This window comes from Scyliorhinus canicula, chromosome 14 (genome assembly GCF_902713615.1).
Source record: "Scyliorhinus canicula chromosome 14, sScyCan1.1, whole genome shotgun sequence".
Classification (NCBI taxonomy): Eukaryota; Metazoa; Chordata; class Chondrichthyes; order Carcharhiniformes; family Scyliorhinidae; genus Scyliorhinus; species Scyliorhinus canicula.
The window spans coordinates 60356111-60379622 of record NC_052159.1 but is presented as its reverse complement, the minus strand read 5'-3'; the positions used below and the strand labels follow the sequence as shown (position 1 = coordinate 60379622).

General features: G+C 42.9%; 1 protein-coding gene across 1 annotated transcript in view; it reads left to right on the top strand.

The window, feature by feature from the left end:
- acat1 (acetyl-CoA acetyltransferase 1) overlaps nt 1–18529 on the top strand; it is a 45587-nt gene extending 27058 nt beyond the window's left edge. Inside the window, exons 8-12 of the mRNA XM_038818029.1 lie at nt 6734–6829; nt 9481–9594; nt 12204–12268; nt 15607–15764; nt 17784–18529. Of these exons, the coding sequence (XP_038673957.1) occupies nt 6734–6829; nt 9481–9594; nt 12204–12268; nt 15607–15764; nt 17784–17904 (554 nt within the window). The 3' untranslated portion in view covers nt 17905–18529. The remainder of the gene's footprint in view (nt 1–6733; nt 6830–9480; nt 9595–12203; nt 12269–15606; nt 15765–17783) is intronic.
- The last annotated feature ends 4983 nt before the right edge of the window (nt 18530–23512 follow it).

The window sequence follows — 23512 nt, the reverse complement described above, 5'->3', positions numbered from 1 at the left end:
ACCCAAGAATCATCTTCCACAAAGTCATTTTCTTTGGTGATCACTGATGCAAAGCATTCAGTTAGTACCTCGCCCATTTCCTCTGGCTCAACACATAAAGTGGTCCAATCCTTTCCCTGGCCACCCTCTTGGTTTTTACATATGAATAAAAGGCTTTGGGATTCACCTTTCTTTTTTAAAATTTAGATTACCCAATAATGTTTTCCAATTAAGGGGCAATTTAGCGTGGCCAATCTACCTACTCTGCACATCTTTGGGTTGTGGGGCCGAAACCCACGCAGACACGGGGAGAATGTGCAAACTCCACACGGACAGTGACCCAGAGCCGGGATCGAACCTGGGACCTCAGCGCCGTGAAGCAGCTGTGCTAACCACTAGGCCACCGTGCTGCCCCCACAAAGACTTTTCATGACCCCATCTAATTTCCCGCTTAAGTACCGTCCTACTTTCTTTATACTCCAAGGGTTTTGACTGTCCCCCACCCTTCTAGACGGTACAAAGCCTCCTTTTTCTTTTTGACGAGGTTCACAATATTCCTCATTTTCCAAGGCTCCCTAAACTTCTCGTACTTATCCTTTGTTCTCTCAGGGATGTGACTTTCCTGAATCCTAATCAACTGTCGCTTGAAAGACTCCCACATGTCCGATGTTGATTTAACCTCACCAGTTGCACCCAATCCAAATTCTTTAATTCCTGTCCAATGCTATCGTAATTGTCTTTCCCCAGTTTAGCACCTTAATGTGAGGCTTACCCTCATCTCTCACCAAAAGTACCCTAAAACGTACGGAGTTGTGGTCACTACTCTCAAAATGTTCCCCTACTGAAACCTCAACCAGACCCATTCCCCAATACCAGGTCCAGTCTGCTCCTTCCCCAGTTGGATTTTCTACATTTTGCATCAAGAAGCCTTCTGGATACACCTTACAAACTCTGTTCCATCCAAGTCCCTAGCACTAAGTGAGTCCCAGTCAATATAGGGGAAGTTAAAATCCCCTACCATAACAACCCTGTTACTTTTGCACCTATCCAAAATCTCTCTACCTATTTGCTCTTCTATCTCTCGTTGGCAGTTGGGGGGGCCTGTAATAAACCCACAACATTGTGATTACCTCCTTCCTGTTCCTGAGCTCTACCCAGATTGCCTCCTTATATGAGTTCTCCGAGGTGTCCTCCTGCAGTACAGCTATAATATTTTCCTTAACCAGTAATGCTACTCCCCCACCCGTTTTACATCCCCCTCTATCTCTCCTGAAGCATCTATATCCTTCAAAGTTCAGCTGTCAATCCTGCCCTTCCTTTAACCAAGTTTCTGTGATAGTCGCAACATCATAATTCCGAATACTCATCAGCGCTCTAAGTTCATCTGCCTTACCTGCTATACTTCTGGCATTGAAACAAATACACTTCAAACCACTGCATTTGAGCAGACAGGGTGATGTTGTTCTCTTATTTTTGTTTCCCCTTCAGTTATTACACCTTCTAAGTTAACGCTCTGGTTCCCACACCCCTGCCATACTAGTTTAAATCCTCCCGAGTGACTCTAGCAAACCTCCCAGCCAGGATATTGGTGCCCCTCCAGTTTAGATGCAACCCGTCCTTTTTGTACAGGTCACACCTGCCCCGGAAGATATCCCAATGGTCCAGAAATTTGAAACCCTCCCTCCTACACCACCAGCGTAGCCACATATTTAGCAGTACTATCCTCCTATTTCTAGCCTCACTGGCACATGGCACTGAGAGTAATCCTAAGATTGCAACACTAGAGGTCCTGCTTTTTAGTTTACTGCATAACTCTCTGAACTCCTTCTGCAGGGCCTCATCACTCTTCCTACCTATGTTGTGTTTTTTTTAATATAAACATTTTATTGAGGTATTTATGGTTTTATAACAACAGAAGAAACGATGTACATACAAATATAAACATAGTGCAAAAGCCGTCTTCCTCCCTCGCAGATCTCACCTTTTCTAACACCCTACTCTAAGCTAAACTAAACCCCAGCACCCCCCCACCCTCCCTTTCTGCTGATGGCTGATTTTCCCCAAAGAAGTCGACGAACGGCTGCCACCTCAGGACGATCCCTAACATTGACTCTCTCAGGGCTGTGGTGATTGTAGATTTGACTAGATGAAATACAACTGAGCAAACACTAGAGGGAGCACAGGAGAGCTATAAATACACCGGGACACTCATTGAGCATAACAAGAAAAACAAAAGCCAAAAGAAGCACAGCAGAAACGATAACAACAACAGCAAGAACAAAAGCAACATGAAGCGCGACAAGAACAACAACAATAGCAAGAACCACTGCAGAAACGAGAACAACAACAGCAAGAACAAAAGCAACATGAAGCGCGACAAGAACAACAAAAAATCTCAAGAAGCACTGCAGAAACAAGAACAACAACAGCACCAACAAAAACTACAACAACAACGACAAAAACTACAAGAAGAACAACAAAAGCAACAAGAAACATAACAAAGATAGCGACAACAACAAAGACAAACGACAAAAACAGCAACAAGAATGTCAACGAAAACAACAAAGACAGGAACGACAGAAACAACAGCAATGATACAACGACTTGTACACAATGGTACAACTCTGCACATGAAGGACAATGCCACAGCACACTGCAAAACAATGACAAGACTACAAACATGCCATGGGATGACAACGAATCGCACAAACTCACATCTGCTCCAGAGCAAGCAAGCACACCAGCATTCAAGGCGGATGAGATAATAAATCGATACCACAAGCACAGAAAAAAGTCCATGTCAGTCAACATCAGTGGTTCGACCATGCAAACACCTCGGGATGACGCATTGGTTACTTAAAATAACAAGGAACACCAACAACATTCACAACGGAGTTGCAATATCAATATCACCACGTCAACAACAACAAAAAGAAAAAAAACTCTGAACAAATTCATCAAGTTTGGACTCATAAATGTTTTTATTAAGATTGGACTCATAAATATAAATTGGCTTTGTAAAATATGCAATAGCACCATCACTTGTATAGATACACATATCATAAGTAACTGTTTTGTACAGTTTTCTTTAACGATGTACAGAAAATATGTAAAGAGAAAAAGGGGGATGTGGTGATCGTAGATTTGACTAGATGCAATACAACGGAGCAAACACTAGAGGGAGCATGGGAGAGCTATAAATACACCGGGACAGGAAGTGAGGACACATTTCACGGAAGGCAGAACTCGTAGCAGGACAGACACACAAGCAGGCAGCATTTGAGGTAGCCGTAAGTTAAGCTCTGAAGAGAGAACAAATTCACAATAAAGCATCTTCTCCACATTTGAGACTACGAGCTTTATTAAGACACGAGGAACAACACAAGGGCGAACTTGATTTTCTTCAGACAGAGAAAGCTGGCTATGTCAGTTAGCCAGGTCTCCGACTTTGGGGGCTTTGAGTCCCTCCAAGCTAATATCCGTCTCTGGGCTACCAGGGAAGCATCTGCCTCTTTCTCCTCCTGGATTCCCAGGTCTTTCGACACTCCGAAAATTGCCATTTCCGGACTCGGGTCCACCCTTGTTTTTAACACCTTGGACATGACATCCGCAAACCCCTGCCAGAATCCCCTAAGCTTCGGGCATGCCCAGAACATATGGACATGGTTCGCTGGCCCTCCTGCACACCTTGCGCACCTAACGTCTACCCCAAAGAACCTGCTCACCCGGGCCACTGTCATGTGGGCCGGGTGAACGACCTTAAACTGTATCAGGCTGAGCCTGGCACATGTTGTGGATGTGTTGACTCTACTCAATGCGTCCCCCCAGAGACCATCCTCTATCTCTCTTCCTAACTCCTCTTCTCATTTGCGTTTCAGCTCCTCGGTCTGCGTTTCCTCTGACCCCATGAGTTTCTTCTAAATGTCCAAAACCCTCCTTTCTCCCACCCACATTCTGGAAACTGTATCCCCCTTGGTAGTAGGAGCGGGAAGGTTGAGACTGCCTGCGTAGGAATGCCTGCACCTGTAGGTACCTAAACTCATTCCCTCCCATCAATTCAAATTTCTCCTCCAACTCCCTCAGGCTGGAAAAGCTCCCCTCTATAAACATATCTCCCATCCTCTCAATCCCTGCTCACTGCCATCTCTGGAACCCCTTCATCTAGCCTACCAGGGGTGATTATTGCATATTGGAGACCAGACCGATGCTCCCTCTGCTCCCACATGTCTTTTCCATTGCCCACAGACTCTCGGGGCCGCTACCACCACGCTGTTACCAATGCCCCCAAACTAGTGCCCTTGCATGATGCCACCTCTACTCGCTCCCACACCATACCATCCTGGAGTCTCTTTGACGTCCACAAAAGCGTCTATCTGTGCCCTTTACTATAGAGTCCCTTATAACTATTGCTCCCCTGCTGAGCAACAGAGCCAGTTGTGGTGCCACTGTTTTGGCTGCTGTTGTTTTCACCCGATAGGCTATCCCTCCAACAGTATCCAAAATGGTAAACTTGTTGGGGAGGGGAACAGCCACAGGGGATTCCCGCACTGACTGCCTGCCATTTCTAGTAGTCGCCCATCTGTCTGCCCGCACCTCTATAATTCTTATCTATGATGCTTTCTGCCACCTGCATGCTCCTAAGTGCATCTGACTGCTGCTCCAGCCGAACCACACAGTCTGTGAGGAGCTGCCATTGGTTACACTTCGACCAGAATGCTGGAAGTGTCACGGATCTCCCACATCTCACAGTTAGAGCATTGACCCTGCTCTATTTAAAAGAAATACTTAAATTGTTATTAGATTAAGTTACAATTAACTATATGGTCCCTGGCGCTAGAGTTTTACTCTATGTAAAATTAAATGCTAAGTACTAATCTCTGCCCTCCGATTTAGTTACTCCTCTATCTAGTTAATTAATGAGTTAACTATTTAAAAATGTCAAATTTAACACCAATCCCCTACCAGCCAATCAGGTCACAGCTTTACTGTGACATCACTTCTCCATGTTTTTCCCCACAATTTGAAAACACAGAGTCACAGACACAAAGCACCACTTACCTTCCCAGGCTGCACTCTGGATTTCTCCCGCTCAGCTCTGCTCCCGATGTGAAGGACTTATCTGCCTGTCGTGGCAATTATAATAAAGACAAATTCTTTGAGGCGTCGATTCAGGAAATCTGTTTGACACAAATATTTGTGGAGAGGCCCATAGTCTGGTTAAATAGCCATTCCACAGTACCCTGAATTTTACAGTTAAAAATCATTATATTTATAGTGTGAAATAAACAACTTTAAAGAGATAAAACCTTGGAACATACGCAAGAGGAAATACGAATGTTTTGCCCTTGGTTTATAAACATCTGGAGTATGCATTTTGTTGTTCTTCAGAAGAACAACTTATTATGATAAGGCCGAGTCCCAAATAATAAGCAGTATTTTGTTTACGTTACTGGTCCTACTTATTTTCTCATGACAAACCCAAGTTTAAAAATTTTTAAAAAATCTTTCATTTTATTTACATTTTAAACATATTTATAAATACTAAGCACTAATAATATAAAACTTTAACCTACCAAAAAATGTCTTCCGACGTCTGCTGCCTCTGATGGACTGAAAGATTTCCGTGTAAATAAAAAGGCGTAAAAGCTCACCAAATATACGGGTAAGTGGCCCACGTTAGCTTTGCTGAAGGATTTTTCATTCGGCAGCACAGAGCTTCAAGCAGGGGAAAAAAGTGGCTGGGAGTTTAAACACTTGAAAACCCACACTTCTGGGTCATTATACGAACCAGAGACTTAGAGTCGTGAATCTTCCAGGAGGTTACAGGACAATATTTTTGTTCCCTCTCCTCAGGTACTGAATCCCTTTCCTTCAAATTTACTATTGTCATCCCTCTCAAAAAGCCACCCTTGAGTCCACTATCCTTGTAATCTACTGCCTCTAACTCAAACCTCTTGCCTCTCCAAAGGTATTGAAAACATTGCATCCCAAATCCATGCCCATGTTTTCCATAATTCCTAGTTTTAACCAATTGTCCAGCCACATACTGAAAAGTCACAAATGGCATCCCATGTGACAGTGACCATGGTTAACTATCCCACATCATCCTCCTTGACATAAAGGCTAATTACTGAGGATGCTGCAATCTGAAACAAAAGCAGAAAATCCTGGACAAGCTCAGCATCTGTGGAGAAAAAAGGGAGCTAACATTTCGAGTCTGGATGACTGTCAAATCCTCCTTGACACGTCTGTAGCTTTTGACACATTGAACCACATCCTCCTCCTCGATTGTGTCTCTTTTGTCATCTAGCTGAATGTGCCTGGTTCCATTCTTATCTATTCAGTCATAGCTAGAGCATCAGTTTTAACAGTAATCCATCAGTCTGAGATTTCAAATGAGTAATTTGACCCAGCATCAACTGCTGTTTGTGTTCCGTTCTCTAAACTTCCTTGTTTTTCTCATTTCACTGTTGACAGGACTGTCTCTAATGTTTTGGCTACGTTCTCTAGTTTCTCCAGCAAATTGAAATAGTTATTCCCTATTTACTCTGTTTCCTTAATATATTTTGATGAGATTATCTGGATCTTTAAATTTCAGGGAATATAATGCTAACGGTAGTGCCCACTCTTGAATATAATGTTTAAAAAAGCTTCAGCTGTCTTTTTGGACATTACTAGTAAGGAATGATGTGTCAAAATTGAAAATTCTATTTCCTAACTCTCAGGTACAAAATGCTGTTTTTTTTTCTCTTAGGTAAACCAGATCTAGTGATTAGTGAGGATGAAGAGTACAAACGTGTGGACTTCAGTAAAGTTCCAAAGGTAAAAACAGTCTTCCAGAGAGAAAATGGTAAGTGCATCTGCTCTAATAGTTTATAATACTTGCTTGAATTCATTCTTAAATATTGAATTGCTTAACGTCTGTAAAAATATTTTTTTTTAGTTGCAGAAATTGGTAGATTTTAATGCAAATTTCATTTATTCAGAATTAAAATATTTTTGTGCTCTGGTTGACACTCTTTCTGCAAACAATATCACCAGTCAGATTAATCTATTATTTATCTCATTATTGTTTGTTTAATCTTGTTATTTATAAAATGGCTGGTGTTTGATGACATCTAATTCTGTTCATGTCAAAGTAATGTATATGCAATGTGCTTTGAGAGGTTTGAGACGCCTGATAATGCACTCTCTGAATTCATAATTCTTCTTTGAAATATTGACTGTTAATTTTAGGTCAATTCAAATATTGAACTGTGAAATTGGGTTTCATCAAAATGTCCAAAGAAATATTGATGCAAAAAATATATCTGAGCTGTAAACTACTGTACAATTTGAGGGGAGCTCTTGAATTATTGTTACCCACACACAGTCAGAAAAATGATTTTTCACTACAACATCAACTTGTTCAGCCAACATGAGTTTTAAAAAACAAATGATAAGGTCATTATTTTGTCACTGTTTATGGAACCTTGCTGTGTACAAATTAGTTGTCACAACACTTCATGGGTGATAAATGTCACTTCAAAAGTTATTGTGGAAAATAATAGCTCATGGTGTGGAGGTAACTTATTAGCCTGGATAGAAGATTGGCTGGCAGAAAACTCTTAAGTATATCTTTGATTGCAGGATGTGACAAGTGGAGTCCTGTAGGGGTCCGTGTTGGGACCTCAACCTTTTACAATTTATTTTGATGACTTCGGTAAGGGGAAGAAAGACATAGTAGCTAAATTGATTGCACAAAGATAGGTAGGAGAGAATGTTGTGAAGAGGGCATAAGGAGTTTATAGTACGTTGAGGTAGTAGCCACAAATCTGTCAGATGGAGCATAATATTGGAATATGTGAAGTTGTTCACTTTGGCAGGAAGAAAAGCAAAGTATTACTTAAGCGGAGCAGCACTGCATAATTGAGGTACAGAGGGACCTAGGTGTTCAAGTATATGAATCACAGAAAGTTAACATGCAGTTACAGCCCATAATCAAGAAAACTAATGGAATGCTACCCTTTATTATGAAAGGAATTGAATGTAAAAGTAAGAATGTTTTGCTTCAGTTGTGCATGGCATTGGTGAGACCACAAAACAAAATGGCAAAAACTCAACATGCATTTCTCAGGCACAGGTTGGTCAATATTTTGGGGATTGTAATAAAGAAATTATACAAGCTAGTGGGGGTATAGCTCAGTGGTAAAGCATTTGACTGTAGATCAAGAGGTCCCCAGTCCAAATGCCCACATTTGGGACAGCACGGTAGCACAAGTGGACAGCACTGTGGCTTCACAGCGCCAGGGTCCCAGGTTCAATTCCCCGCTGGGTCACTGTCTGTGCGGAGTCTGCACGTTCTCCCCGTGTCTTTGTGGGTTTCCTCCGGATGCTCTGGTTTCCTCCCACAGTCCAAAGACGTGCAGGTTAGGTGGATTGGCCATGCTAAATTGCCCTTAGTGACCAAAAAGGTTAGGAAGGGTTATTGGGATGGGGTGGAAGTGAGGGCTTAGGTGGGTGACGGACAATGGAGAAGTTGATTGGGGTTGAGGCGTTCCCTCGGCCCTTGGAAGTGGATAGAGCGCACAGAGCCCTCGCAAATGAGCCACCGAGGGCAATGGTGGTACGTTTACACCGATTCCTGGACAAGGAACACGTTCTGCAGTGGGCCAAGAAAGAACGGAGCAGCAAGTGGGAGAATTGTGAGCTGCGCATCTATCAGGACCTGGGTGCGGAATTGACCAAGAGGCGAGCTGTGATTAATCGGGCAAAAATGGCCTTCTTTAAGAAGGGGGTGAAGTTTGGGATGTTGTACCCAGCCCGTCTGTGGGTCACACATGAGGAACGGGACTTCTAGTTTGGGGCAGCACGGTAGCACAAGTGGATAGCGCTGTGGCTTCACAGCGCCAGGGTCCCAGGTTCGATTCCCCGCTGGGGCATTGTCTGTGCAGAGTCTGCACATTCTCCCCATGTCTGTGTGGGTTTCCTCCGGGTGCTCCGGTTTCCTCCCACAGTCCAAAGACGTGCAGGTTAAGTGGATTGGCCATGATAAATGGTTAGATGGGGTTGTTGGGTTACAGGGATAGGGTGGAAGTAAGGGCTTAAGTGGGCCGATACAGACTCGATGGGCCGAATGGCCTCCTTCTGCACTGTATGTTCTATTAATATTTATGTATTGAAAACCTTTGTGTTCTATCCAGTGGGCTAAACAGCTAGCTTGTAGTGCAGAACAAAGCCAGCAGCGTGGGTTCAATTCCCATACCAGCCTCCCCAAACAGGCGCCGGAATGTTGCGACTAGGGGCTTTTCACAGTAACTTAATTGAAGCCTACCTGTGACAATAAGCGACTATTATTATTATGATGTACAAGGGGTTTTAATGTGTTTAAAATATTTTTTTCAAATGTGTATGAATAATACGAAAATACTCTAAACTTAGTGTTTTTTCTAGCTGCAAACTGGCTTAACTTTCCAATACCCATACCATTTAAACTACATATTGGTTGAATTTGTTTTTCAGGTACAATAACAGCTGCCAATGCAAGTACCTTAAATGATGGAGCAGCTGCTTTAGTACTGATGACTGCAGAGGCTGCTAAAAGACTAAATGTTACACCATTGGCAAGGATTGTAGGTATGCAACAAGTACTGGTTCAATATAATATTTTAAACTACAAATATTGTTTGTAGTATGAATGCTGCAGAGATGTGCAGCAATCATGAGGTGGGTATGGCAGCCATATTTAATTTGAAGTAGTAGTACATGTTTGTGACAGCGTAGCTCTTCTAACAAAAATACTTAAATGATTTAATGAAAAATAGAGATTCTTTTTAAAAATAGGCAGTCGCGGAATTATTCAAAAATAAATAAGGTTTGAAAACACAAGTTGAGTGGTTAGCACTGCTGCCTCACGGCGCTGAGGATCCAGGTTCGATCCTGGGTCACTGTCCATGTGGTGTTTGCACATTCTCCCCACCCCACACACAACCCAAAAGATGTGCAGGGTAGGTGGATTGGCCATGCTAAATTGTCCCTTAATTGAAAAAAAAAGAATTGGATACTCTAAATTTATTTTAAAAAAGAAAACGCAAGTTGATGTGGTGCGATAGAACAGAAGTGTGAAGTGATTCATTTTGGTAGGAAGAATATGAAGAGATAATATAAAATAAAGGGTACCATTCTAAACTAGATGCACGATCAGAGGAATCTTGCTGTATATAAATCATTGAACGTGGTAGGAGAAATTAAAAGAGTGGTTGATAAAGCAAACAGCAATCTAGGCTTTATTAATGGGGACATAAAATACAGAAGTGAAGCAGTTATGTTGAACTTGTATAGTGGCACAGTGGTTAGCATCGCTGCCTCACATCGCCACGGGCCTGGGTTTGATTCCCACCTTGGGTGACTGTCTTTCCCAATGTCTGCATGGGTTTCCTCTGGGTGCTCTGGTTTTCTCCCACCATACAAAGATGTGTAGGTTAAATGGATTGGCCATGCCAAATTACCCCTTAGTGTCCAAAGATGTGCAAGTTAGGTGGAGATACGGGGATAGGGCGGGTGAATGGGTCTAGGTAGGATGCTGTTTCCTAGGATTTGTACAGACTCAATGGGCCGAATGGCCTCCTTCTGCACTGTATGGATCCTATGGCAAACACTTGATTGGTTTGAACTGGAGAACTGCATCGAGGTCTGGACACCACACTTTAAAATGGATATGGCATTCGAGAGATTGCAGGAAAGATGAATGAAAATAGTTCCAAGAATAAGAAACTTCAGTTACATGGAACGACTGGAGAATTTGGGGCTGTTTTCTTTGGAAAAGAAAAGATTGAGAGATTTGATTGAGGTATTCAAAATCATGAGGAGTCTGGGCAGAGCAAATAGGCCAAACTGTTACCATTAGTGGAAGGGTCGAGAACCAGAGGGTACAGATTTAAGGTAATTGGCAAAAGAAGCAATGGTGACATGAGTGACAATAGACGAATTTCTCCTTCGGAGAATCAATTGGATTCCACTTGCTGCCTTCCACAGATGAGATGGTCAAGAATCTAACAAAAAAATGTTGGAAATCCATCTGCCAAATATTTGTTTCCACAACTTGTTGTAAACTGGCATCCTGAAGCTATGTCAAGTAAAACAGCTATTACATATTTACATATTTACATATTTGCAGGAATGGGGAAAGAGGTGGTGCTATTTTCATTGGGGCTTCTGGAAAGATTGGGCTAGGCATTTTGACCTGGTTGCACTGTTTTTTCAGCATAATTTACCCAAGGTCATCCAAACTAATGCAAAAGATTGAGGTACTTCAAATGCAAATCAAACTTTTGAGAGTTTTTTTTTGTTTCTTGTCTTTTCAAAAAAAAAGAAATGTGTGCCGGAATCCGCTCAATGCACTAAATTGACCAAGGCCCCAGATCAAAATCATTACCGTAGTGATTTTCTACGAAATGAGCTTGTTTGTTGAATCTTCAATTCTTTAGGTGCAAGAATGTTAAAAAGCACCTCCTTAAAATGCTTTTAAATTATTTTTTGATTTAATTCACGGGTATGAACCAATGAAACAGTAAATGGTTCTGTGCAGATTTAATACTTTGTCATTTAAAATCAGATTACTCGGCACCAAATAAAAAGTTTATTTTTGTGATAAACGCATTTTCAGCTGCTTTTCAAAACAGAAGCAGGTTACCACTCTCAAAATTATTGGAATTATTTCAAAATAAAAAGTTAATTCTAAACACTACTCAATTCCACTGGTTCACGGGAGATCTTGGGCTGGATTCTCCGCCCCACTGTACCACATTTCTGCCTCGACCTGCGGCGCAATTCTCCGTTACTCCGGCTGGTCAATGGGGTTTCCCATTGTTGGGCAGCCTCACGCTGTCATGAAACCCCCGGGCGCCGACAAAATGGAGCATCCCGCCAGCGGAGAATCACGTCCCTTGTGTTTGCCGATGTCCAAATGGATTGCAACAGAGACTTGAACACAATGCGTCTGAAAACTAGCATAATTTTGGTGCAGTTTGTGCCTGGGTTGCTCCTGAAGTGACAACTCTAACCGGAACTTCCAACTCAGAAATATTGTCAATTTTTAATGGGAAAAGGAAGATGACTATGATTGAACAATTTTAACATCCTTTTATTAAACATAAAGTTGTTTCATTGAACTACCTTTGTTCTTTTAGCTGGATCTGGTCTCTGTGGATTGATTTTGTGTAGTAAATCTTGTTTATTCTCTGCAGCTTTTGGAGATGCAGCAGTTGATCCAATTGACTTTCCAATTGCTCCTGCTTTTGCGATACCAAAGGTAGATATGTAATATACTGTAGCTGTTTATGTAAATCGATTTATACGCAAATTAGAAGATATGAATTGCTGGTGTAGGTGAGAGTGGCCACTATTTTGAATTATGGAAAAAAAATTCAATTAATGTGGCAATTTTTGAATACATTTATTCTACAAGATGCTTTAATCATAGTGAAAACCTTTAAAAATCTATCAAATTCATTGTCTTTGGCATCCAGGCAGAGATCATCAAATTAATTGAGTCACTTTGGCTATTCCACCAATTTATGTATCAGATATGGTGCTTTTGGTTTCAGATTCATCTCTCCACAATAAATCATCTTGAATCTCCATTCATTAAATTGGAAATTCCACATTTTTGAACGATCTGATGTCAGTTTCTGATTTGTGGCGAAACCTCACAAAATGGCAGATGCAGCAGGGCACACATTTGCACTCTTTGTAAAGGATTTTTCTGTGTTCACTATCAATCTATACCATTTGAGAATATGATCCTTGAATGGCTTGCTGAAGCAAGCATCCAAAGGTTGAAAAACAGACAATAGTTCCCCTGGTATAACTACAATGCGAGTGTTATTTAATTAAGAGGCACCTCTTGTTATCATCAGTTACATGGGATCTGAACATGGCCTACATAAGGAATGCAGCTTAGTGTAGGACATCAAACACCTATTCAATTTAAGTTTGAAAATTGACATAGGCTTTAATTTTGTCCCATTGGTTGGTACCAGTGTCTAATAACATTGTGAATCTTGTCTTCACCCATCCTGCCATTTTGACTGGAACAATTTTCGAACCTTTGCATCCCACAGTTCAGTTGCTGGGCATTTGGAATTCATGGGTGGTTCATCAATGTTTCCAATGTGTCATAATGGATAGTTTCACTGTCTGATGAATCGTTGGAAATTGGTAATTTTGGCATGAGGTTTTTCGGTAGTGTCTGAGCCATCTTGATCTTCTGCAACACTTCCCGTACCAGCCTCCCCGGACAGGTGCCGGAATGTGGCGACTAGGGGCTTTTCGCAGTAACTTCATTGAAGCCTACTCGTGACAATAAAGCGATTTTCATTTTCTTTTTTTTTCACTAGACATTTTTTCCCATTTTTGGCCCACTTAATTACCATTCTGATGATCTTCAAAGACCCATTCTGATGCATGCTTTTCAAGATCAGGCTAGTGGCTGATTCTTGTTCTGATGGAAATTTGGTCTTGAGCAGCTTCAGAGTGAATTCCGTCTTCCATTCTCACACCAGTGTTTCACAAATTCCCTTGGTGCAGCACAATTATTTCTTGAGTTAGAAAATGTTCTGAATTTTAGCTTGAAACCCAGTTTAAAACTTCATTTGTTTTGTTGGAAGGCTCCCTTCTGTTCATAATTCACCTTGTGAGATCTGCTCTGTGGGCGTCTTAAAGTCCCGCACATCTTCATAATACAGCCTGTATCAGCTGCTCGATCCCTTGCACCCAGTAGTTATGTAGTATGTACAACTTGCATTTGTGGGGTGAAAAGTTGAGGCCGAATACTAATGCTAGTATAGCATGTTGTGACTGAAAAGGGGGTAAAAAAACATGATTTTGGACCAGAAAAATAAGGTTGTCATCCTTTGTTGGTCAACTTACACCCCACAATCTATAATAATAATAAAAATAGGATAAGGGAGGGTAAGTTATATAGGGGAGGGTATAGTTATATCTGACTCACCTGATGAAGGCGCTATGCTCTGAAAGCTAGTGATTCCAAAGAAACCTGTTGGACTTTAATCTGGTGTTGTACGACTTCTTACTGTACCCACCCCAGTCCAACGCCGGCATCTCCACATCAAGTTATATCTGGGAATAAGGCAGCACAGATTGTGGCATTGACGTACAACTTTAGGACCTGGAGTTCAAATCCAGCCAGAAGTGATGGGATGAAAGTTGTCTTTTGACTACTGGCTGTAAGGCTTTGTGATAAAAAAGAATCTGGGCAGGGTCAGTCTAGTTCTGACTGAGCATGGTCCTTAATGCAGCACTAGTTGGCAACTTAATTGTTTGTCAGCCTTATCCAAGTTAGAACGTTTTAGTTTTGAGTCCCATGCCACAACTAAGCTGATACACCAGCACTATGTTGCACTGTCGTAAGTGCTATCTTTCGGATGAAACATTAAACAGAGGCTTTGTCTACCCTCTCATGGTTGAAAAGAAAATCCTATGGTACTATTTTAAAATAGTGTCATAGAATCATAGAGTTTACAGTGCAGAAGGAGGCCATCGGCTCGAGTCTGCACGGGCCCTTACAAAGAGCACCCGACTGAAGCCCACATATCTATCCTATCCCAGTAACCCCCATTTAATATTTATTGGACGCTGAGGGCAATTTAGCATGGCCAATCCACCTAACCCGCACATCCTTGGACTGTGGGAGGAAACCGGAGCACCTGGTGGAAACCCACGCAGACACGAGGAGAAAGTGCAGACTCTGCACAGACAGTGACCCAAGCCGGGAAACAAACATGGGACCCTGGAGCTGTGAAGCAACTGTGCTAACCACCATCCTACTGTCCTGGCCAACATTTATCTCTCAATTAACTTAAAATAGATTATTCGTTTATTATCACATTTCCATTTTGGGAGCTTAGTGTTCGCAATTTAACTGTTGTGTCTCCTACATTACAGCAATGACTACATTTCAAAAGTACTTTATTGGCTGTAAAGTGCTTTGGGATGTGCTGTGGTCATGAAATGTGGTATATAAATGCAAATGTTTAAACTCTCACTTAAGCCCAAAGGATGGCTGATGTGGAAAATGGAGAGGAAAAATGACACATGGTATTTTGAGCTGTCCATGCGCTGGTGACATTGTGAACCATGCAACATGTCGGATGACCTCTCTATGATGTATCACATTTGAGGATACAATTTTCATTAGGAAGACCATGGAAAGTTGGGAATATCTAGAAAAAACTAGTTCACAAACCAGAAAATCATCTCTCTGGTAGAAACTGGCATTATTTTCCTAGCATATCTTATGGTTAGTGGGAAAAGTAACTAGCAATTCAAGATGGCCCACAACCTTCTCTGTATAACTAAGGGTGACAAATAAATAATTTATAAAAATTGATCGCTTCTTATCTTAAGTATTTAACTTCTCTACCTTTTAATCTGGATTGTAAAAGTCTGTTTGGAGATTCAGATCATCGATGTTTTATGTTTTATTAAGACATCAAACCTATTTACTTGATTCGACATGTGAATTGCTTAATAGTCTACTAAGTATTGTGCACAGAAATGCGATTAACTTGCCTAACAGGCTGAATCAATCAATGAATGTGCAATTAATGTCTCTTTTTTTTAAATTAGCTCCTTTCAACAACTGGCATAAAGAAGGAAGATATTACAATGTGGGAGATTAATGAAGCTTTCAGCATTGTTGTTCTGGCTAACATTAAAATGTTAGAGATTGATCCTCAAAAAGTTAACATCAATGGTGGAGCGGTATCTTTGGGTCACCCTATTGGGTAAGTAGAAATCTTGAACCATGACTAATTTTTACTTGATAATGTTGACCCAGTAATTTGCTCCAGCCATGCAAGGCCACCTCTGATACCTTGGCCAAGTGCCTATTTTTTCAAGTAGGAGAGTAGATGCACATTTAGTCATTCAGCTCAGGAGACATTACAGCGAAACACTTCAAAACACTGAGGTACTAAAGAATTCTGAAATGGTGACTATTATTTAGACAGAAAAATGCACTTTGAATATAACTGGATATCAAACTAGGCACTAAAGCCTGACATTGTGCTCGATTCAACCAAATGGGAACAAAGTCCCATAGCGAGTGCGTTTAGCTGCGTGTTTCCTGGCGCTGGCAGTGCCGAGAAACACATGACTATACAGTGACTTGTGTTGTATAAGGGGCCTCAACGGGGAACACGCAACTGAGGCTGCACACAGCCCCATTTTGTACACTGGGGAGCTTCGCTCCGAGGCCCCCGAAGTGACCACCCCCCCCCCCGCAGCCCAAATGCACTATGGGAGGTTCGCACACCCAAGACCCATGCAGGGCAACCCTGGCCAGATCGTGCACGGAAAAAATGCCAACCTGGCATTGCCAAGGTGCCAGGCTGCCCAGGTAGCACCAGCAGTGCCAGGGCACCATCCTTCCCAAAGGGCATGCAGATGGGGGCCTCCGATCTGCTGGGAGACTCTAGGGGTTGGTTTAGCTCACAAGGCTAAATCGCTGGCTTATAAAGCAGACCAAGCAGGCCAGCAGCACGGTTCGATTCCCGTACCAGCCTCCCCGGACAGGTGCCGGAATGTGGCGACTAGGGGCTTTTCACAGTAACTTCATTGAAGCCTACTCGTGACAATAAGCGATTTTCATTTCATTTCATTTTTTCATTTTCATTTCATTTCATTTCATTTCATTTCATTTCAAAAGTGCTGATCTGTCTGGCCCCCATTTTTGGGGACCAGTGCTGAACTGCACTTGGCCGAGGTGTCTGCGGCGAAGGGGATGAACCCCAAAGCCTAAGGTACCTCGGGAATCTGCACATTACAGTGAGACTAGCTGCCTTGCTCTAATATGCAGATTTGCCGAAAGGTGATCCTGCCCACAATGGGTGGGAATTAAATGGCAACATCTCGCAAGATCGTGTTGGATTTTGACACGCGTTGAGAGCCGGGTATATCCCTGGACCGGGGTCTCCCAGCTTTTATCGGCCACACTGCATCACGCGCGAGCTGCTTTTCCGGCGCAACGTGGCCATTAGATTGCACCCAGTGTTCATTCTCCACACAAGATTAATTAGCAAGCTCAATTTTACATATCTGGATCACTTGAGGGTTGAGGATGTTATTTTCTTTTTTTTTGGCATTGTGTCCAACTCCTATATTCTGTCAGTCCTGCTATCTGGTTAGGTAATGGAAGCTGTTGAGCACGGAATTGATGCAACAAGCCTTCATAACACAGGATGTACAATTTACCTACTTTATTTCCTAAGGAACTTCTACATCAGTAACCCCCTCTAAGGAATTCCTGAGTATTTGTCTTTGATTCCATCATTCATTAATGAACTGTGGATTATTTGATCAGTTATTAATTTCATAACCTTCACTTTCACCTCAGCTAGGATTTATTTTTTAGAGAAAGAGGAAAAATATTCTAATCTGATTTGAGGCACGTTAGTTTTGAATTTGGTGTCATTTAACATCATTTACAAATATGCCTCCGCTCTATGTTTCCTAACGTTTTCACAGTTGACTGACTTTCTCTCAGGTTTTGCTTGTTTAGTATTCTTACATTCAGCTGAGCCATTCATTCCTATAAAGTAAACCATGACAATGTCCAAAATAATGGAAACAGATGTCCCAGTGTCTAAATTTTCTCCAAACGAAACACAAAAGACATGAACACTTCTCTAACATTTTTATTCTGTTTGGTCTTTCATTATTCTGTGCTGTATGTTCAAAATATTTTCTACACTTAAAAAATTTGGGAGGACATGCATTCCTAATCCGTTTTCTTTTAATTTTAGAATGTCTGGAACTAGAATTGTTGGTCATATGGTTCACAATCTAAAGCCTGGAGAATATGGTGTGGCTGGAATCTGTAATGGAGGTGGCGGTGCTTCTTCAATACTAATTCAGCGCTTGTAAAATACCGTCCTAAACTATGTCACTTGTGTAATTCAATGGCTAAGCTACTAAACATTGTCACGGAACAATGATGTAAAAACAAACTTTGTATAATCGTTTGGAATGAATATTGGATACAATTTCTGTTGTCAAGAAAATCAGTATTTCTACATTAGTGGCAAATATTACCCGATTCTAAGTACAGCAGAAGCAATTTAATAAAGACTTTGTGAAATGTGCCTTTTACAAGGTTTACATTGTACTTCAACCATATTCTGTTAAATGCAGTCTGACTGATCAGTGCAGATGTTTTGTTCCAAAACTTAACTCTTTCCAAACTTAATCATTGTGGCCTTCCATCAATTTTATGAGTATACTTCTACCTAAAGTGAGCGATACAAGATTGACATTGACATTTTTAAAAACTTCACAGCTATATTAAAATAGAGGTTTTCTGTAAATCTATGGTAGTTAAATGAATGACGAGCCTCAAAGTTCAATTTCTGCTTTGCTTTAGAAAAGCAGTGTGCCCAATTGTAGAATTCAGCCTCCTGAGTATATTAACAGCAGCATCAATAATAGTTTTCTCATGATCATTTATTGTCCATTCAAAATATTTACTTCAAATAAAATGGTATCTGCAAAACTCTGGTGAGTTACTTGAAGTTAAAGGTTGTGTGGGAGCAGTGAAGGATAAATGCAACATTTTCTCATCATTTTGCTTACAGAAAATGTTTTAAAAGTGATGAATTAAAATTAATTGGAAGTAAATTTCTTCCACTGGTTATTTATTACAAGCATGCCTTGTACCTGGGCAATATTTACCATTGTATAGTGTTGCTCGTTCTGGGTGAGCTCTGTTTCGTTACTTAACTCTGGAGTCGCCAGGTATCGTTAAGATACTGCCACAAGTTTCAAGGTCAAGTTCAAAGCAATAAAACCATACACCAATTAGTAAGTTCAAACAAATGAGTTTATTATAATACAATTATAATACTACCCATGCACACGCTAAGATGATTCCTACCACTAAATAAACCAATACTTAAAGGGAACTGCCGGATCAGGGGACAAGGCCTCTTGCTCTGCACTGGTCTGCAGACTTCAGGTTGGTACGGGTTTAAAAAGGGGTCAGGAGTGTCTATCTCTGGTAGCGATCGTTGTGAGACACTTACTTGCTGGCGGCTGCTGTCCCAAACCTCTCCTCTCGCTCGGTCAAGGTCTTCTTCGGTAAAAGCTGGTCGAGAGGGCTGGTCAAGAAGAACGAACTAAGTTTGGGAACCTGTCTTTTATAGGTCCCAGGGCTTCGTGTCCTTTTGGGCGGACCCTCTACCTGCTGGGAATCGATTGGGTCTCTTCCCAATCGATTTGTTTGAATCCCCCCAATACTGAGGCTGTCCCTCGGCTACTGGGCGGGCCTTCAGGTGCTTTGTCTTCGAACCCCCGCTGGTGCTGGGGTGTCTGGTGTCCTATACAATGTTGCAATCCCTTCCCTATTTGTGTCCATTGTCCCTGGGATCGTTCCATTACCATGTTAACTGTCCTGGAGATTGCCTCATTAGTATGCGGAATGTTCGTTTCGGTGCTGTCTGCTCTCTTAGCAGACAGAATACACATTGGCTTGGTGCAGCCTGCTTGTGCTGCAAACTTTGTCCATTTTAACCTGCAAGCTTTGCGTTCCTCCATTTTGTATTGAGGGAATGGCCAACTTCGGTGGCTACAATAGTTATTTACATTCTTACAATGTTTGCTACCACCCCTATTTGTTTGCAGTCTGAAATATTTTACAATCCATAATGTGATCTTCGCTACCAATTCTCTTTAGATTGCTTTACCTTAAAATATGGGGCGGAATTCTCCGACCCCCCGCAGGGTCGGGGAATCGCCCAGGGCCGGCGTAAATCCTGCCTCCGCCACCCGGGAATTGGCGGGAGCGGGAATCACGCCCCGCCAATCGGCGTGCCCCCCGCGGCGATTCTCCGGCCCGCGATGGGCCGAAGTCCCACCGCTGACAGGCCAACCCCGCCGGCGTGCTTTAAACCAACTCTGTGCCGGTGGAATTGGCGGCGCGAGCGGGCCCCTGGGGGGGGGGGGGGGGGCGATCGGACCCCGTGGGGTGCCCCCACAGTGGCCTGGCCCATGATCGGGGCCCACCAATCGGCGGACGGGTCAGTGCCGTGGGGGCACTCTTTTTCTTCCACGGCCTCCACCACAGCGGAGGCGGAAGAGGCCCCCTCCACCGCACATGCGCCGGTGGTAACGTCAGCGGCTGCTGACGCACCGACGAAGGCTTTTTGGCCAGCCCCGACGCTGGGCGCCAAAGGCCGTGGGCGCCAGTTTTGGCGCAGGCCGGCGGAGCGGAAACCACTCCGGCGCAGGCCTAGCCCCTAAAGGTGCGGAGAATTCACCACCTTTTGGGGAGGCCTGACGCTGGAGTGGTTGGCGCCACTCCGCTACGCCGGGACCCCCCGCCCACCGGGTAGGGGAGAATTGTACCCATGATCTTCGAGAATGCAGCCAAGTGCAAAGGTAAGAATTTTCACTCAAGAGGCTGATCTATAATTACTGTGGTGAGTAGCTGCAACAGAGATTGATGTTGCTTCAGCTCCTATGCAGGTGGACAGGACTTCCCCAGGAGAGGAGTGGGGGGGGGGGGGGGGGGGGGGGAAAGAGGTGTATCCGTTTGAAAGCTCCCAAACATATGCTGAAAACAACACTCACATTTCCAGTAGAATTTTTTGAGGAAGTAACGAGATGATTGATGAGGGTTCTGCAGTGGATGTTGTCTATGTGGGCTTGAGTAAGGCATTTGATAATGTCACATGCGACAGACTGGTCAAAATGTTTTATTTTATTATTTGTTCTTGGGATGTGGGTGTCACTGGCTGGGCTAGCATTTGTTGCCCATCCCTAATTGCCCTACTGAGTGGCTTGCTAGGCCATTTAATTAGGAGGCAATTAAGAGTCAAACACATTGCTGTGTGGGTCTGGAGTCACATGTAGACCAGACCAGGTAAGGATGGTAGATTTCCTTCCCTGAAGGACTTTAGTGAACGTGGTGGGTTTTTTACAACAATGGTTTCATTGGTCATTGTACTTTTAATTCCAGATATTGATTGAATTCAAATTTTACCATCTGCCATGTAAGATTTGATCCTGGCCCCAGAGCATTACCTTGGGTCTCTGGATTACTAGTCCAGTGAGAATACTACTATGCCGTCTCCCCCAAACTGTCAGATTCGTATGGGCTAGTGACGGGTTTGAGCCAAAATAGGCCTGGTGATGGAAAACAAAGGACAATGGATGTTTTTGGAAGGCTAATGGATGTTTTTGTAAATAGAAAGTAGTTGCCAGTGGTGTTCCAGTGCTCTACTGGGGTCTTGCTATTTGTTTTGTATAGCAATGATTTAGACTTGATTTGGGTGGCATGACTGGGAAATTTGTAAATGACACAAAAATTGAATAGTTTATATTGAAGAGGAGAGCTGTTGACTCCAGAATTCTGTCACTGGTTTGGGGTTGAGTGGGCAGCGAAGTGGCAAATAGAATTCAATCTGAACAAGTGAGGTAATGCATTGGGGGAAGGGAAACCAAGCCAAGGAAATACTCAATAAACGGGAAGATGTTGAGGAAGTAAGACCTTGGAATATATATCCACAGGTCCTTGACGGTGGCAGGTCAAGAAAGCATATGAACTGCTTTCTTCTTTTGGGTGAGGTATTGAATACAAAAATCAAGGATGTAATGATGGAACTGTATAAAATGCTGGTTAGGCCACTGCTGGAATTGTTACAGGAAGGACATCATTGCTCTGGAGAGTGCAGAGATTTACAAGAATATGGCCAGGGCTTGAAAATTGCAGCTGAGAGATTGGATAGGTTAGAGTGATTTTCCTTTAAAACAGACGAGGCAAAGGAGTGACCTAATTGCGGTGTACAATGAGGGGCCTAGAGAGACAGGAAAGGCGGGTTTCCCCTAACTGAGGGGCAATTATCAGGGGGCATAGATTTAAGGTGAATGGTAGAAGGATTAGAGGGGAGATGAGGAAAACCTATTTTATCCAGAGGTTGACAGGCATCTGGAATTCACTGCCTAGGACGATGGCTGATGCTAAAACGCTAAACTCATTTAAAAAAAAAAAGGTACCTGGAGTCTTCCGGAGGCGGCCATGAAGCGAGTGGTCGCACACAGGGCAGCTTCAGTCGAAGAGGTTAGTTTGAGCACTTTATTTCTGTTAGTGGGGTAACTGGCAGGAAAGTGGTGCAGAAGGTGTAGGAGAAGAGGTTCTCCCTGGAATTGGCAAGTCGCGGAAGATGTGCTGCTATGTGATTTGGACATTCTGAATTCTCTGTGTAACCGAACAGGCACTGGAGTGAGTGTGGCAACTAGGGGATTTTCACAGTACCTTCATTGCGGTGTTAATATTTAATTTTTTTTTTAGAATACCCAATTATTATGTTTTCCAATTAAGGGACAATTTGACATGGCAATCCACCTAACCTGCACATCTTTGGGTTGTGGGGGGTGAAACCCACGCAGACACGAGGAGTGACCCGGGGCTGGGAGCGAACCCGGGTCCCCAGTGCCATGGGGCGCAGTGCTAACCACTGTGCCACCCTGCAGTGTTAATATAAGTCTATTTGTGACAATAATAAATATTATTATTACTGGCTGGCTACCAGACCTATTAAAAAAAAGTTAAAGACCTGGCTTAGGAATTGGAAGGGACCTGTGGTACAGCAACAATTTTGAGAATGGTGGCGGGGGAAGGATCGTGATAGTGGGAAGCCCCAGATGGAGCAGTTAACATAGAACATAGAACGATACAGCGCAGTACAGGCCCTTCGGCCCTCGATGTTGCACCGACATGGAAAAAAAAACTAAAGGCCATCTAACCTACACTATGCCCTTATCATCCATATGCTTGTCCAATAAATTTTTAAATGCCCTCAATGTTGGCGAGTTCACTACTGTTGCAGGTAGGGCATTCCACAGCCTCACCACTCTGCGTAAAAAACCCACCTCTGACCTCTGTCCTATATCTATTACCCCTCAATTTAAGGCTATGTCCCCTCGTGCTAGCCACCTCCATCCGCGGGAGAAGGCTCTCGCTGTCCACCCTATCTAACCCTCTGATCATTTTGTATGCCTCTATTAAGTCACCTCTTAACCTTCTTCTCTCTAACGAAAACAACCTCAAGTCCATCAGCCTTTCCTCATAAGATTTTCCCTCCATACCAGGCAACATCCTGGTAAATCTCCTCTGCACCCGTTCCAAAGCTTCCACGTCCTTCCTATAATGAGGCGACCAGAACTGTACGCAATACTCCAAATGCGGCCGTACCAGAGTTTGGTACAGCTGCATCATGACCTCATGGCTCCGGAACTCAATCCCTCTACCAATAAGGGCCAACACACCATAGGCCTTCTTCACAACCCTATCAACCTGGGTGGCAACTTTCAGGGATCTATGTACATGGACACCGAGATCCCTCTGCTCATCCACACTACCAAGAATTTTACCATTAGCCAAATATTCCGCATTCCTGTTATTCTTTCCAAAGTGAATCACCTCACACTTCTCCACATTAAACTCCATTTGCCACCTCTCAGCCCAGCTCTGCAGCTT